Below are 15,350 nucleotides of genomic sequence, written 5' to 3'. Positions count from 1 at the left end.
TTCCTATCCCTTTTATGTACTCTGTTATCTATGACCTAACCAATACTGCTTCATCGTCATCAGGAGAATTGAGGCTGGTTTTTGGGTGATATTATTTCGTGGGCCACGCCCACTTCTTTGTGAGATTGATCAATGTAAATATTTCGTGGATTTGCAAGCAATCCAAAAATGTATTGAAATGGACATCTATGTTAACCTCCTCCAAAATCTCAGAATCAGCAAAACTTTTCTACCCTAAATATTATTTTAGAACTGTGACTGTTTTGGAAAAATATATATGTATGTCCTTCCACCCACATGAGCAAAAAAGTTTTGTGTTAAAAGCAGCCTGCATGTGAGTAATGAAGGCCAATATTAGCCTTCCATGTACACACTGTATGTAAGATCTTACTCTATGGCAGGTTACTTGTGAGAGTTAAATTACTGTAGATTGTGATATTATGCAGTAAATGCCTTTCACAATAGGTTATATGACAACCAAACAAAGTGTATCTAGCCTTGAAAGCTAATGGGAATCAAGAATTTCTCGAGGTGAATGGGGGCATGCCCCATACTTATGCAATGAAGTGAAGGGCTGCCTAATGTCTTCTCTTATTATCCCTTTAAGGACCAAAAATTGTGTGCATAGTCTACCCTGAAAGCCCACACGTTTTATGATTATTGAGCATTTAGTGTTTTTGAAAAATACAATAAGTTTATAGCATTGACAAAGCCCCTACAAGTGCTCAATTGTATAACAAATTATATTAAAAGACTCGCTTAACAATAATAAACAACATTATCTAACTTACCAAAGTGTAGAACCAATGTCTTAAAAGCACTAAGGTGAGTTTCAAACACCTACATGCGATCGATTTCTTCGTGACACAATCAATAAAAACAGTCCGCCATTATAGTTTTTTAAAACTGCATCACGTGATCTTGTATAGCAAATTATTTGCCTCTAAATAGTGAGCACTCTGAGCTTTATTTGAAGTTAATACGATGAACACAGCCAAAGTTATGGAGCGATTTCTACAAGGTTAGTTTTATTGTTGTGTAAATATTAAATGTTTGTACTTTGTTAGGAATTTTACACAGGCTTAGTTCTGTGTGATAAGTTGGCCTTATATGTCAAAAGAATCGCCTATGAATGGCGAATACAATGGCCCCTGTTTCGATCTAATAGCTTCATTTGTTGCGGAGTTATAGCTCTTTGTTTACTGCCAATAATCTTGGACGTAATATTACGGCACTGGTATTTCGAGCAATACCTACTTTGGACATAATATTACGGCAGCGGTCCTTAAAGGGTTAACAACTTGCACAAGAAAACATGATAGACAATAAACATTAGAGAAGATACATCAGCATAATTTGTGGATTGTTTGAATTATGCTTCCTTGACAATGCATAGTAGCAACATAATCACTTAATTACAAAATAATTCATGAATTACAAATTAATTCATTAATTATGAAATGAACCAAATTACAATATTTACTAATTATCTAGCTAAATAATAGCATAGCACTAAGGTTGAATAATTACTTTTTAGCTATAAAGGGACAGTGTTATAATTAACACAGCATCAACTAGTTTCACAGCTTGCAATTGGCTGCTTTTGTGTACATTTCATTTCTTTTTGTACTTTCAAGCCAACTGGCTTTGCAGTTTGTTTTTACCCACGTTTCTTCTTATTTACAGAATGATGATTATTGAAGATGGAAGTTGTAATTCTAGGATATTGCTTGTTATCAAGAGTACATAGTAGAAACCAAGAATGTTGAATGGTGTATTAGCCCGTGATTAATGATTGTGTAAAATAACATGGACATTTTGGTAATTGTTCTTTTATGCGAAACGGTTATTTGAAAATGCATACGTAGCAACAGGTATTCCCTTTGCCAGTTTTTCATGCTATTCGTACTAGTAATAGCATGGGTAGCAGTGAAATTTGGGATAAATATCACGAGTGTTGTATTGGAAATGGGGATAAATTTCACGAGGCGAAGCCGAGTGAAATTTACCATTTCCAATACAACAAGAGTGGTATTTATCCCAAATTTCACTGCTACCCATGCTATTCCCAGTTAATACCATACTCGCTGCATATACGCATGCTGTGCATTAGCGTTGCCATGTACGCAATTTGTCACTATGTACTAAACAAGCGTCGACACTAATTGGCGCTACATTGTTAATATAAATTCTAGCCAATGAAATTGCAATTACAACTTTTTCACTGCTGTCAGTGAAATACGGGATAAATTTCACTGCTACTATTGAGACTTTTGTATGGGCAGTGAAACAGGTATGGTATTAAACCAAGTATCCAACAGTTACTATGCAAGGAAAGTGTAGTAAGGACCCAAGATAATTCCAGCTCACTAAAACAATGGTTGCACAAATGAGCATGTTGCAGATCTGCTTGGCAATGCCAGAACTTTAACATTAGCCATTTCCCTTTAACACTATCATGTTCTCACTTGGTTTAGTGGCTGAATTGGGCGAAATACAGCAACCTTTAACCCTTTAAGGACCAAAAATTGTGTGCATAGTCTACCCTGAAAGCCCACTCATTTTATGATTATTGCGCATTTAGTGTTATTTAAAAATATAATAAGTTTATAGCATTGACAAAGCCCCTACAAGTGCTCAATTGTATAACAAATTATACTAAAAGATTCGCCTGACAATAATAAACAACATTATCTAACTTACCAAAGTGTAGAACCAATGTCTTAAAAGCACTAAGGTGAGTTTCAAACACCTACACGCAATCGATTTCTTTGTGACACAATCAATAAAAACAGTCCGCCATTATAGTTTTTTAAAACCGCATCACGTTATCTTGTATATCAAATTATTCGCCTCTAAATAGTGAGCACTCTGAGCTTTATTTGAAGTTAATACGATGAACACAGCCAAAGTTATGGAGCGATTTCTACAAGGTTAGTTTTATTGTTGTGTAAATATTAAATGTTTGTACTTTGTTAGGAATTTTACACAGGCTTAGTTTTGCGTGATAAGTTGGCCTAATATATCAAAAGAATCACCTATGAATGGTGAATACAATGGCCCCTGTTTCGATCTAATAGCTTCATTTGTTGCGGAGTTATAGCTCTTTGTTAACTGCCAATAACCTTGGACGTAATATTACGGCGCTGGTCTTTCGAGCAATACCTACTTTGGACGTAATATTACGGCAGCGGTCCTTAAAGGGTTAATGGCAGTATAAACAAACAATTACTGAGATGTCAGTGTTACTTCACACAATCATTAATCATGGGATAATACACCCATTCAATACTCTTGGTTACTATTATATACTCTTGTTGTTATTCTTTCAAAAGTCTGGGTGGAAAAGTCATGAACACAATGGTGGATTGGTGGTACCTGGAAATGGCTTCAATGGTGTTAATTTTAATAAAGGCTGCACATTATTAACATCAATTAGCATTAACAACATCATTGTAGTTTCTTGGCCACAACCGTATTGTATAAGTCTAGGCTAAACTTAAAAACTACAAAAGTTTGGGTTAGCAATAAAATCAAATTGTAATAGTTGTGTGCAAATTCAACTTGTGCATGGCCTTACAGCACATACACCTAGCTGTTACTATCAAGTGTCAATAAAGAAACTGTGTCAATATCAAATGCTAAAATCTTTCTCTTACTAGTGACATTGTTTGAGTTGATGGTGATAAACAATTGGTGGATTATTATGGAAGGATTTCATGCAGGGACAGGGAACAAATCTAGCCGTGTATTTTTTATTCTGTTTCATGTTACAACCTATGTGAGTGTTACACTACATGAATATATTATGTTCCTAAGCAGTGTACATATACACCAGTTTTTATTTTACTGAACTACACAGTATAGAAATTTCATTGTTTGTTTGTTGTTGTTTGCTGATTCATAGATTGTGCTTACAGTGGCAATTGCATTCATTGTTGAAGCATTTGTCCTGAAGATTGATTTGGCTCGTCAGGAATATACATCTAGAAAAGGTTGTTAATCTATATACTGTAAATGTGCTAAAAAGTGAGGTGCACAATTTAATTGCGTTCAATAAACAATTGAAACGTGATAAACTTTAAAAATAGCAATTTTACAAAATACATGTGAAATTTTCTTAACCATTGGATTGGTTATCGGTATCAGCCATATGTGTATTTCAATATAAGAAAATCTTTTATTGGTGCATCACCAAATGGACATTACACAATGTAGACCAAAATTTATTACCATGCCTGTAGTTAAGATTGAACACGCCACACTGTAAGCTTGATACATACCATGGTTTGTGTCTATCACTATACTTCATATGGTGTAACTTCACACATTCAACGAAGTCCTTAGTAGCTATATATAAGCTATGATGGTAAACAGTTATAAGTCTTTGCAATAGAAAATATCAAGTTCTATTCTACCACACAGTTATTCTGCATAATGCGTAATTTAGCTTGCTACTATATTATACTAGTAATTATTTATTAAAAAATGAAGCATAGATCCAAACAATAAAAAGTACTGAAACAAGAGATGAATGATGGTATATATTACAGCATAGCCCTGTCAGAAAATTTCTGCATAGGCATGTTACAACAATTAATTTGTTCAATGCCAAAGTAGGGATTTTCTCACTGTGCTATGCTGTAATATCATCATTCATCTATTGTTTCACTACTTTTATTGCCTGGATCCCTTCAATCAACAATTTTTAATATACTAGTTGTTTGGTTGTTGTTGTTTTTTGTCACAGTACACAATTATACATGTGTGACTGTTCTGTTAGGGTGACTGCTGTATTAGAGTACCTCAAGTCGGCTTTTCAACTACCAGGGGTGTGTCACTATTTCATATTTTAACTATGCTAGTATTATCTAATCAAAAACAGCCAAGCTGTAAAAAAGGAGTGCGGCCCTTGAAAAGGCTATGGTGAAAAAAGATGTGAAATCCAAGGTAGCGGCCAAGAAATGGCTGTGATGGTAGGTTAATGGTAAAAATTTTAATAACGACAATTCAGGTGAATTTGGTGCCGCTTGGTCAATTGGCACAAAATTCACCTGAATTGTCGTTATTAAAATTTTTACCATTAACCTACCATCACAGCCATTTCTTGGCCGCCACCTTGGATTTCACATCCTTTTTCACCATAGCCTTTTCAAAGACCGCACTCCTTTTTTTACAGCTTGGCTGTTTTTGATTAGATTTCACTTCTTTTTGTATTTGTATACCCCAAAGCCAGCCTATGGCCAGTTTTGGGGCTTTTTAACCTATATATTTTTCTTTACCACAGGAAAAAGAAAAAGATGAAGCAGATTTTATAAATACTTTAACTCATTCTGATTTTATCAGTAAATGTACAAATTATATATATAATGCATATATCAAGAGTTCATTATATTATGAACTCTTGCATATATTTATTACATGTCAATTAATCCCCACAGGATAATTTGCAGCTGATCTCTCTACTGGGTGACTTGAAATGTAGCTGAACTCTCTGCAGGGTTATCTGTTTGTAGTTGAATTCTCTACAGGGTGATTTGTTTGCAGCTGAACTCTCTACAAGGTAACTTCTTCTAGCTGATCTGTCTACAGGGTGACTTGTTTCTAGCTGGTCTCTCTACAGGGAGATTTGTTTGTAGCTGAATTCTCTACAGGGTGATTTGTTTGCAACTGAACTCTCTACATGGTTGCTTTGTAGTTGAACTCTCTAAAAGGTGACTTCTTCTAGCTGAACTCTCTACAGGGTGATCTTTTCATAGCTGAACAGGGTGATTTGTTTGCAGCTGAACTCTCTACATGGTTGCTTTGTAGCTGAACTCTCTAAAAGGTGACTTCTTCTAGCTGAACTCTCTACAGGGTGATCTTTTCATAGCTGAACTCTCTACAGGATGATTTGTTTGCAGCTGAACTCTCTACATGATGATTTCTTTGTAGCTGAACTCTCTACAGGGTGATTTGTTTGTAGCTGAAATCCCTACAGGTGATTTGTTTGTAGCTGAACTCTCTACAAGGTGATACTTCTAGGTGATCTCTCTACAGGATGACTTGTTTCTAACTGAACTCTCAACAGGGTGATCTGTTCATAGCTGAACTTTCTACTGGGTGATTTGTTTGCAGCTGAACTCTCTACATGATGATTTCTTTGTAGCTGAACTCTCTACATTGTGATTTGTTTGTAGCTGAACTCTCTACAAGGTGATACTTCTAGGTGATCTCTCTACAGGATGACTTGTTTCTAACTGAACTCTCAACAGGGTGATCTGTTCATAGCTGAACTTTCTACTGGGTGATTTGTTTGCAGCTGAACTCTCTACATGGTGGTTCCTTTGTAACTCAACTCTCTACAAGGTAACTTCTTCTAGCTGCATTGATCTCTCTACAGGATGCCTAATATGCCCTGATATTTTTACAGGGCATATTTGTTTGTAGCTGAGTTCTCTACAGAGTGATTTGTTTGCAGCTGAACTCTCTACATGGGAGTTTCATTGTAGCTGAACTCTCTACAATGTGACTTCTTCTAGCTGAACTTTCTACAGGGTGACTTGTTTCTAGCTGATCTCTGTACAGGGTGACTTGTTTCTAGCTGAACTCTTTACAGGTGATTTGTTTGCAGCTGAACTCTCTACATGGTGGTTTCTTTGTAGCTGAACTCTCTACAAGGTAACTTCTTCTAGCTGAACTCTCTACAGGGTGACTTGTTTCTAGCTGATCTTTCTACAGGGTGATCTGTTCATAGCTGAACTTTCTACAGGGTGATTTGTTTGCAGCTGAACTCTCTACATGGTAGTTTCTTTGTAGCTGAACTCTCTACAATGTGACTTCTTCTAGCTGAACTCTCTACAGGGTGACTTGTTTCTAGCTGATCTCTCTACAGGGTGACTTGTTTCTAGCTGAACTCTCTACAGGTGTTTGCAGCTGAACTCTCTACATGGTGGTTTCTTTGTAGCTGAACTCTCTACAATGTAACTTCTTCCAGCTGATATTTTTACAGGGCATATTTGTTTGTAGCTGAGTTCTATACAGGGTGATTTGTTTGCAGCTGAACTCTCTACATGGGAGTTTCATTGTAGCTGAACTCTCTACAATGTGACTTCTTCTAGCTGAACTCTCTACAGGGTGACTTGTTTCTAGCTGAACTCTCTACAGGGTGACTTGTTTCTAGCTGATCTCTCTACAGGGTGACTTGTTTCTAGCTGAACTCTCTACAGGTGTTTGCAGCTGAACTCTCTACATGGTGGTTTCTTTGTAGCTGAACTCTCTACAAGGTAACTTCTTCTAGCTGCATTGATCTCTCTACAGGATGACTTGTTTGTAGCTGAACTCTCAACAGGGTGATCTGTTCATAGCTGAACTTTTTACTGGGTGATTTGTTTGCAGCTGAACTCTCTACATGGTGGTTTCTTTGTAACTGAACTCTCTACAAGGTAACTTATTCTAGCTGAACTCTCTACAGGGTGACTTGTTTCCAGCTGATCTCTCTACAGGGTGATCTGTCATAGCTGAACTTTCTACAGGGTGGTTTGTTTGCAGCTGAACTCTCTACATGGTAGTTTCTTTGTAGCTGAACTTTCTACAATGTGACTTCTTCTAGCTGAACTCTCTACAGGGTGACTTGTTTCTAGCTGATCTCTCTACAGGGTGACTTGTTTCTAGCTGAACTCTCTACAGGTGATTTGTTTGCAGCTGAACTCTCTACATGGTGGTTTCTTTGTAGCTAAACTCTCTAAAAGGTAACTTCTTCCAGCTGATATTTTTACAGGGCATATTTGTTTGTAGCTGAGTTCTCTACAGGGTGATTTGTTTGCAGCTGAACTCTCTACATGGGAGTTTCATTGTAGCTGAACTCTCTACAATGTGACTTCTTCTAGCTGAACTCTCTACAGGGTGACTTGTTTCTAGCTGATCTCTCTACAGGGTGACTTGTTTCTAGCTGAACTCTCTACAGGTGTTTGCAGCTGAACTCTCTACATGGTAGTTTCTTTGTAGCTGAACTCTCTACAAGGTAACTTCTTCTAGCTGATCTTTCTACAGGGTGATTTGTTTGTAGCTGAATTCTCTACAAGGTGATTTATTGCAACTGAACTCTCTACAAGGTGACTTCGTCTAGCTGAACTCTCTACAGAGTGATCGATTTTTTTGTAGCTGAACTCTCTACATGGTGATTTCTTTGTAACTGAACTCTCTACAGGGTGATTTGTTTGTAGCTGAACTCTCTACAGGGTGATCTGTTCGTAGCTGAACTCCCTACAAGGTAACTTCTTCTAGCTGATCTTTCCACAGGGCATATTTGTTAGTAGCTGAGTTCTCTACAGGGTGATTTGTTTGCAGCTGAACTCTCTACATGGTAGTTTCTTTGTAGCTGAACTCTCTACAATGTGACTTCTTCTAGCTGATCTCTCTACAAGATGACCTGTTTCTAACTGAACTCTCTACAGTGTGATCTGTTCATAGCGGAACTTTCTACTGGGTGATTTGTTTGCAGCTGAACTCTTAGCATGATTGTTTCTTTGTAACTGAACTCTCTACAAGGTAACTTCTTCTAACTGATCTCTCTACAGGGCAATTTGTTTGAGCTGAACTCTCTACATGATGGTTTCTTTGTAGCTGAACTCTCTATTAGGTACCTTCTTCTGGCTGATCTGACTACAGGGTGACTTGTTTGTAGCTGAATTCCCTACAGAATAACTTGCAATGTAATATAATTGAGTAAATTATAAATGCAACTGAATACTTTATTAGGGTGACTGTTCTATTAGAGTATCTCGATCTCGCATTTGTTACACGTAGTTGTCTTTCGAATCATAACTCAGTGGTTTGTAATCCGATTCTTCTGTACTACTGCGGACTTTCTATGATGATTATTCCAGCTACATACTGATTTTCAGCTCGTTGCTCTAAGCGGTTTGCCTGGTAGACACGAAAACTAATAGTTTTTTTATTCATAAAAATCGATCGTGTAATTTTGACACAGGTTGGGTTTTGTGTCATATCTCCATGGTCTTTATCCCGATTCCTTTCAAACCACAAAAAGGCACTCCTACGATGGTTGCTCCATCTACATGTCAATTTTCAACTGATTCCTCAAAGGAGTTTACCATGTAGGCATGACAGACCTTCGACCTTATTTTACGCAAATAATCGGTCATAACTCCGTGAATGTTCATCGGATTCCTACCAAAGTTGGTACGGAGATCCGCCTTAATGAGCCCTTTAAGTGTGCCAAATTTTAGCCCACTCCGAGCTTGCATTCGTGTTTTATGGCGGATTTTGCGAAGTGTGCGAAATGAAGAAGTAGAAGAAGAAGAAAACGAAGAAATTAAAACGAACTTTTGTTCACTCGTATCTCGGAATTGGCTGGAGCGATTTTCTTCAAATTTGGTGTGTAGACTCCCCTAGCTGGCCGACAAGTCTGTAGCAAATTTGATTCCAATCGGATAAGGGATCACAGAGCTACATAGGTGTGAAAATTGCATTTTCTTTCTTTCTGTTAATATACTCACGGGTGGCACGCTGGCTTCTTGGGCCGCACGACACACTACCGTGTGTCTTGATAAACACAGCTAGACCAATAATAATGGTGTGTGGCCATCGTGATCACTTAAATAGATTGTTAAGATGAGTAGGCTCCATGCTTGATCATTATTAGTCCATTAATGGGTATGGTCTCGATCCAATCGTGATGTTACAGGTAGCGATCCAATCGTGATGTTACAGGTAGCAATCTTCCAAGTATAAGCACTTTGAATAAATTGGTAGTATCTAAATATGGTACTCAAGGAAAATATTGGTATTCACAATCAGTGAATGCCTTAATATGGTTTTATTGCATAAAGAACCAACCTGATTGAAGAGAGAAGTAAAGACAAGTCGCAGAGGGCAAATACTCATTGGATTCCCAAAAAGCACATGCCATTGATGAGTTTGTTATTTTAGCGCAAAATGGTGGCTGTGCACTGCTTCGTTTGGCCTCCTATCAAAATGGTTCGATCTCAACTACTCTATTTTACTCAAGTATGGAATCTATATCTGATGAAAGATATCCTGACAATTGAACAAATTCAGCATTGTGCTACCAAATATCTATTGAATGACTACACCAGTAGCTACAAAACCTGTTTAATAAAACTAAGGATCCTTCCCCTGATGTGCTTGTTTGAGTTACAATCATGAACCACAGTAGTGGTTCATAATAGAGATCGCCTATGTTTTTTCAAAATCCTAATAGAACATTCAACTAATCACCACCTTATAAGCCTTTTCCAACCTCAAAAGAAGTCGTAGAAGTTAATTTGGAAGAAGTTTAGGTCCACCAGCAAAGATGAAGTCAAAAGGACTTGATAAAAGTACTTTTTTAAAGAACTGAAATCTGCTATTTTAAGCCATATCACTGCCTATAGTTAGATATACATGTCAAAGCTGTATAGTACAAAGTACATTCAGTAGTATGGAAACATGTTTGCTAACTCTGATAATATTAACTGACTACTTAATATACTGTACATGATGACTAACTTGATATACATGTTTAGTATTGTGTAATATCAAGCACCATCAGCACAGGAGTTAGTAAAACGAGGAATATGGAATAACGGAATTGTGGAATAACGAAATAAGCAAAACTTATTTTTTGCAGATTGTACAAATAGTTATATGCTCTATAGTAATTATACTTTATTTACCTTGTAACAACTCTGCATGGCACACCATGGCAATGGATAGAACAGCAGCTGGCGAGCATTAAATGGGACAAGCACACAACCAATCACCCTAGAATGATCTACCTTCACTAAACTTACTTACCTACACTCTTGATTCAAACCTGAAGAGCTTTGAAATCCATTTAAAGACACACAACCACGGACTTCCCTACTGAATTCTAGTATGACTCTAATAAATTTTGGTATATGCACATGAAGGGAAGCTAGTTTAACCTAAGAATAGAACTAGGTATTGGCGTTTTGTAGCTATATCAACTAAGGAGTATAGATGAGTAAGTTTAGCAAAGGTAAATTGTTCTGGATTGGTTGTGTGCTTGTCCCATTTAATGCTCGCCCAGCTGCTGTTTATCCATCACCATGGCGTGCCATGCAGAGCTGTTGCAAGGTGTAAATAAAGTATGATTGCTATAGAGCATGTAACCATTTGTACAATCTGCAAAAGATAAGTTTTGCTTATTTCATTATTCCGCAATTCCATTATTCCGTATTCTGCATTTCACTAGCTCACCACCAGCACCTCTTATTATCATGTTAGCTATCCATAAATGGATTATAAAAAGTAAACAAACTAGTGTAAAAATAATTTTCAAAAATTAAAACATGGGAATAGAGATTGCTGAAAAAAGTAAAGAAACAAGAGTCAAACAAGCCAGCATGTTAAATACAGAGATCTCTATTTGGACTCAAATAAACGATTATTTTCAGTACTTACCTGCCCCTATTTATATAATTTTCCTTAGTCTCTAACTATACCGCATCCATTGAGTCCAAATAGAGATCTCTGTGTGTTTAACATGCTGGCTTGTTTGACTCTTGTTTCTTTACTTTTTCAGCGATCCCTATTCCCATGTTTTAATTTTTGAAAATTATTTTTACACTAGTATATCATTCAGTACGATAGTACTGTATAGTAGGGGTTGGTAAGAAATCATGTGGTTTCATGGATTTTTGCACATTGAAAAACGGCCTTGCAATAAGTTTTATCTGAAAAAACCACCTGGAATGCATTGATACTGTTGTAATGATGTTGTACCTTGGGTAAATGAAGTGAAAAGTCAAGTTTCGATGTACAGTGAGTTTTAAAATTTTCAAAATTCACGTAAATTTCGTCTGCCAGCCTGACTGCTGTAAGACCCGGTAGTGCTAGGTGTACGGCTCCAGAAATTTCAGACAGTCAAGGTAATGACGGCGGATTCATGGATCTGTTGTTCCGATTATGTTGTGTCCACTGCACCATGCTGTTTGCTTTCATCATTCAGCCACTTCTTTATTCTTCTCGAAAGATAATTAATAGTTGCGGCGCTTAATAGTTTGCTGCGTGCGCCACAACTCAAACACCTGATTTTAACAAAGTGTGAATACATGTGAGTAAGATGAGGGTGAACGGGTGTAGTACCCAAGGAGTTGTCTCTATCATTTGTTGACGCTGGGTAGTCGTTTTATATAGTCTTAATTACCAGTTTAGCTTTATTGTGAGGTAGCTAACTAATAATGTCTTTGAGGGCAGATCCACTATGGAATCCAGACTTCTAAAAGAGAGGCTTCCACTCTTATAATGGTGGACTCTCCAGCGATGTATTACTGTAAAATCATCAACATTTAGGTCATTAGAGATGTAGCTGAAGCCTTAATAAAAGACAAGATGATAATTATTTTTAGAGGTGCTTATTGCGTACGAAGGTAAAAGATAGTTGCTTCAAGTGATATGTATACTATGTGAAAAACAAAAAGAGTATAATATATATGGTTAATTTGATGGTCTCATTTCAAGATGCTAGCCAATGGTAGGGATTAAAGTGTGTCTCATTTTAGCAGGTAGTCGTCTAATCTTTTTTCCTTACTTTTACTGCTGGATCATTCTTCATTTCAGTGGTAACATTTTTTAGCTTGTTTCCTTACTTTTTGTAACATGTATATTATATCAACCCTTACATCCTTTTGAAATTTTTAATTTTTGAAATAGCTAGTATTATTTGCAATCTAAGCAATCAAAACACAAACTAAACAGTTCAGTATTCATAATTACATCAACTTTATAGTTCCGCTAACACCAGATCTGGCACCAGCAACAAACTGATTATCTCTCGCCATTTAAATAATGTGTCTAGACTTTCTTATTTTCATAGATTACCAACTATCTGGAATGCCATGCCCATCCTAAATTTGGACTTATCATTTTATCTACTAAAATCAAAACTGAAAACATTTCTCTGGGATCATTTTCTAACTAATTTTGATGATAATAACAATTGCACATTGCACCATCTGTGCCCTGGTTAAAGATGCTATCAGTCACGTCCACCCACCTCAAATCTATAGAAACTGTATACATAAATGAATGAATAAGTATAGTATTGTAATGTAATGTACATAACAGCTGTTGGTACATGTTACCATCAGACCTTTGGTGTGTTTACAACATAAAGCAATAAATAAAGGAATAAATATAATCATTGTACACATTTTGTCAAATCCACGTGCACATTGGCATACAAAGTTTTGACCATGAGTTACCAGTAAAATTTGTCTTCCAACATGATATAAAATGCATTATGACACAAGTAAGACTACTAAAACCTACTAGCATGGCAGTAGTACTGAAAAATAGCACTTCGGGAAGTTGGTGTACTTCTCATATGTAATAAAATGTATGGAGTTATTAACACAATTTGAAGGCAATATTTAGGTGGCACACATCACTTTCAAAGTACAACTGCAGGCAGGCTGTACTTTGAAGCTGCCAGCATGACTGCAGGCAGGCATGCTGGCGGACAAAAATTCAAGTGTTGGCAGTTTTTTTTTTAAATTCTATATCCGGCCCCCTGTAAGTATTTTCTTGTTTTTAATGCTGTATTTGATGTTAGATGGACCACTATTATTCTGTAAAGGTGATTTTCGTCACATAAAATGTCTTTAGGATAATTTTTAAAGGTAATATTGTAGGCATCCGAGCATCATTTTGTTGGATTCATAATTGGTACTTTGAAAGTGATGCGTGCTGCCTAAAATATTGCCTTTAAAAATCATCCTAGAGAAATCTTAAACAATGAAAATCACTTTTATGGAATAATATTAGAAACAGTACTACTGTATTACTGTACTGTTTGACTAAAATTTATTCTACATAGTGTCAGACCAGTACACTGATGAAAAATTTGTGGAGAGGATTGAAGTAGCAGTTAGTCGTGAAGAAGTAGACATGATAGAGAAAGAGTTTCACAGACCATACTGGGCATGGGAATTACCCCATGCTGCTAGGAGAGGAGTTACTGTAAGTGCACTGTATAGCAGGAAATTTTTGAAATGTTTTGAAAGAGAGTGTTTGATTGTAAATTCAAAATATTTTTGAAACAGATCCTCTTTACCACCCCACATATGCATACACATTAGATAATTTACTAGAAGGGTTCACGTGCACTAGTTAATTGGAGGAAGCTAACAAATGGCTATGTTGATCACGTACAAGAGAATATGTTGCTTTGATTATTCAGTTAAGCATTAATATTGATAAACACCCATTTGGCTTTGGTAGAATCGCATCTAGATAGCTACCCCTTCCTCCTTCATAGCTTGAATCATCAAGGTCTTAATTCAAATGGCCTGTAGATTGAACCATGATAGTTGGCTTTGCTAGCTCTTCCAGATATTTCACTCAGGCTAGCATAACAATTTACTCTTACGGTTCAGGACACTTGTGATGCATGTTTGCCCTCCAGTAGCCAGTGCCTAGCTATGTATACTGAGGTCTACAGCTATCAAACACTTCAACTTTGTTAATACTTTCCTTGATTATCACTTCTAAGGTGTAATATTGGACCTTGTAGCTATAGCTAGCTTTTGCAATAAAACTATTTTCAAAAACACATGAATTTTTCGAAAATTTTACCTTTTGAAAATTTCCCACTACAGTATACAATATAAGCACCATAACACCAATAATGTAATTGTAACTGTGAATTATTTATTTACGTTAGAATATTTAGTCACACAAGCATGTATAGCAGGCTTCTCTATTGGGCAGGCATAATTCCTATGTAATAGTGCCATTTAAAAAGTGCTTTGAGTGCTGGTCATATGATGTTTTTGTAATACATAGCTTGCTGTATCACTGCTGTTTGAAGGTAGGAAGAGGCGTACAAAAGGAGACATTCATAAACAGTTGTATGAAGTCTACTTAGAGGTTGGTTTATACTTGTGTAGAGCTAAAATGTAACACTGGACTCTTTGGAGCATTTATCATGAATCCTCTAACAATATGAAAATTTAAAGGCTATTTAGACATTTTATTAAGGCCCACTTACGTATTATTTGAATTATATAATTTGGAGAACACTGGTTAACAATGCTGTGTAGCTATAAATTTTCTCATTTCAGCAATGGATCCAAGAAGACGAAAAGTATGAAGAGTCTTCAGAGTTCTTGTACAATCAGTTGCCATTGAAGTCCTCAAATAGTTTGGTACAACGAACAAAGGATAAAGTTATATCATTCATTACATATATATTTGATTAGACTACTGAATTACTGCATAGCTACATGGTATAAAGCTTTTGTTGCATTTATTTATTTGTTTTCTTTTGTATTTAGTTTTGCTTTGTGACCTTTGTTGAATGAGTCTATTATCTGCATGTG

General features: G+C 36.4%; 1 protein-coding gene across 1 annotated transcript in view; it reads left to right on the top strand.

Annotated features, from left to right (window-relative positions):
* LOC136242644 (two pore calcium channel protein 1-like) overlaps nt 1-15,350 on the top strand; it is a 109,183-nt gene extending 93,833 nt beyond the window's left edge. Inside the window, exons 21-25 of the mRNA XM_066034089.1 lie at nt 3,663-3,781; nt 3,908-3,995; nt 13,847-13,989; nt 14,815-14,898; nt 15,093-15,350. Of these exons, the coding sequence (XP_065890161.1) occupies nt 3,663-3,781; nt 3,908-3,995; nt 13,847-13,989; nt 14,815-14,898; nt 15,093-15,230 (572 nt within the window). The 3' untranslated portion in view covers nt 15,231-15,350. The remainder of the gene's footprint in view (nt 1-3,662; nt 3,782-3,907; nt 3,996-13,846; nt 13,990-14,814; nt 14,899-15,092) is intronic.

The sequence above is a fragment of the Dysidea avara genome, chromosome 13 (genome assembly GCF_963678975.1).
Source record: "Dysidea avara chromosome 13, odDysAvar1.4, whole genome shotgun sequence".
Classification (NCBI taxonomy): Eukaryota; Metazoa; Porifera; class Demospongiae; order Dictyoceratida; family Dysideidae; genus Dysidea; species Dysidea avara.
This window is presented reverse-complemented; position numbering and strand designations above follow the sequence as displayed.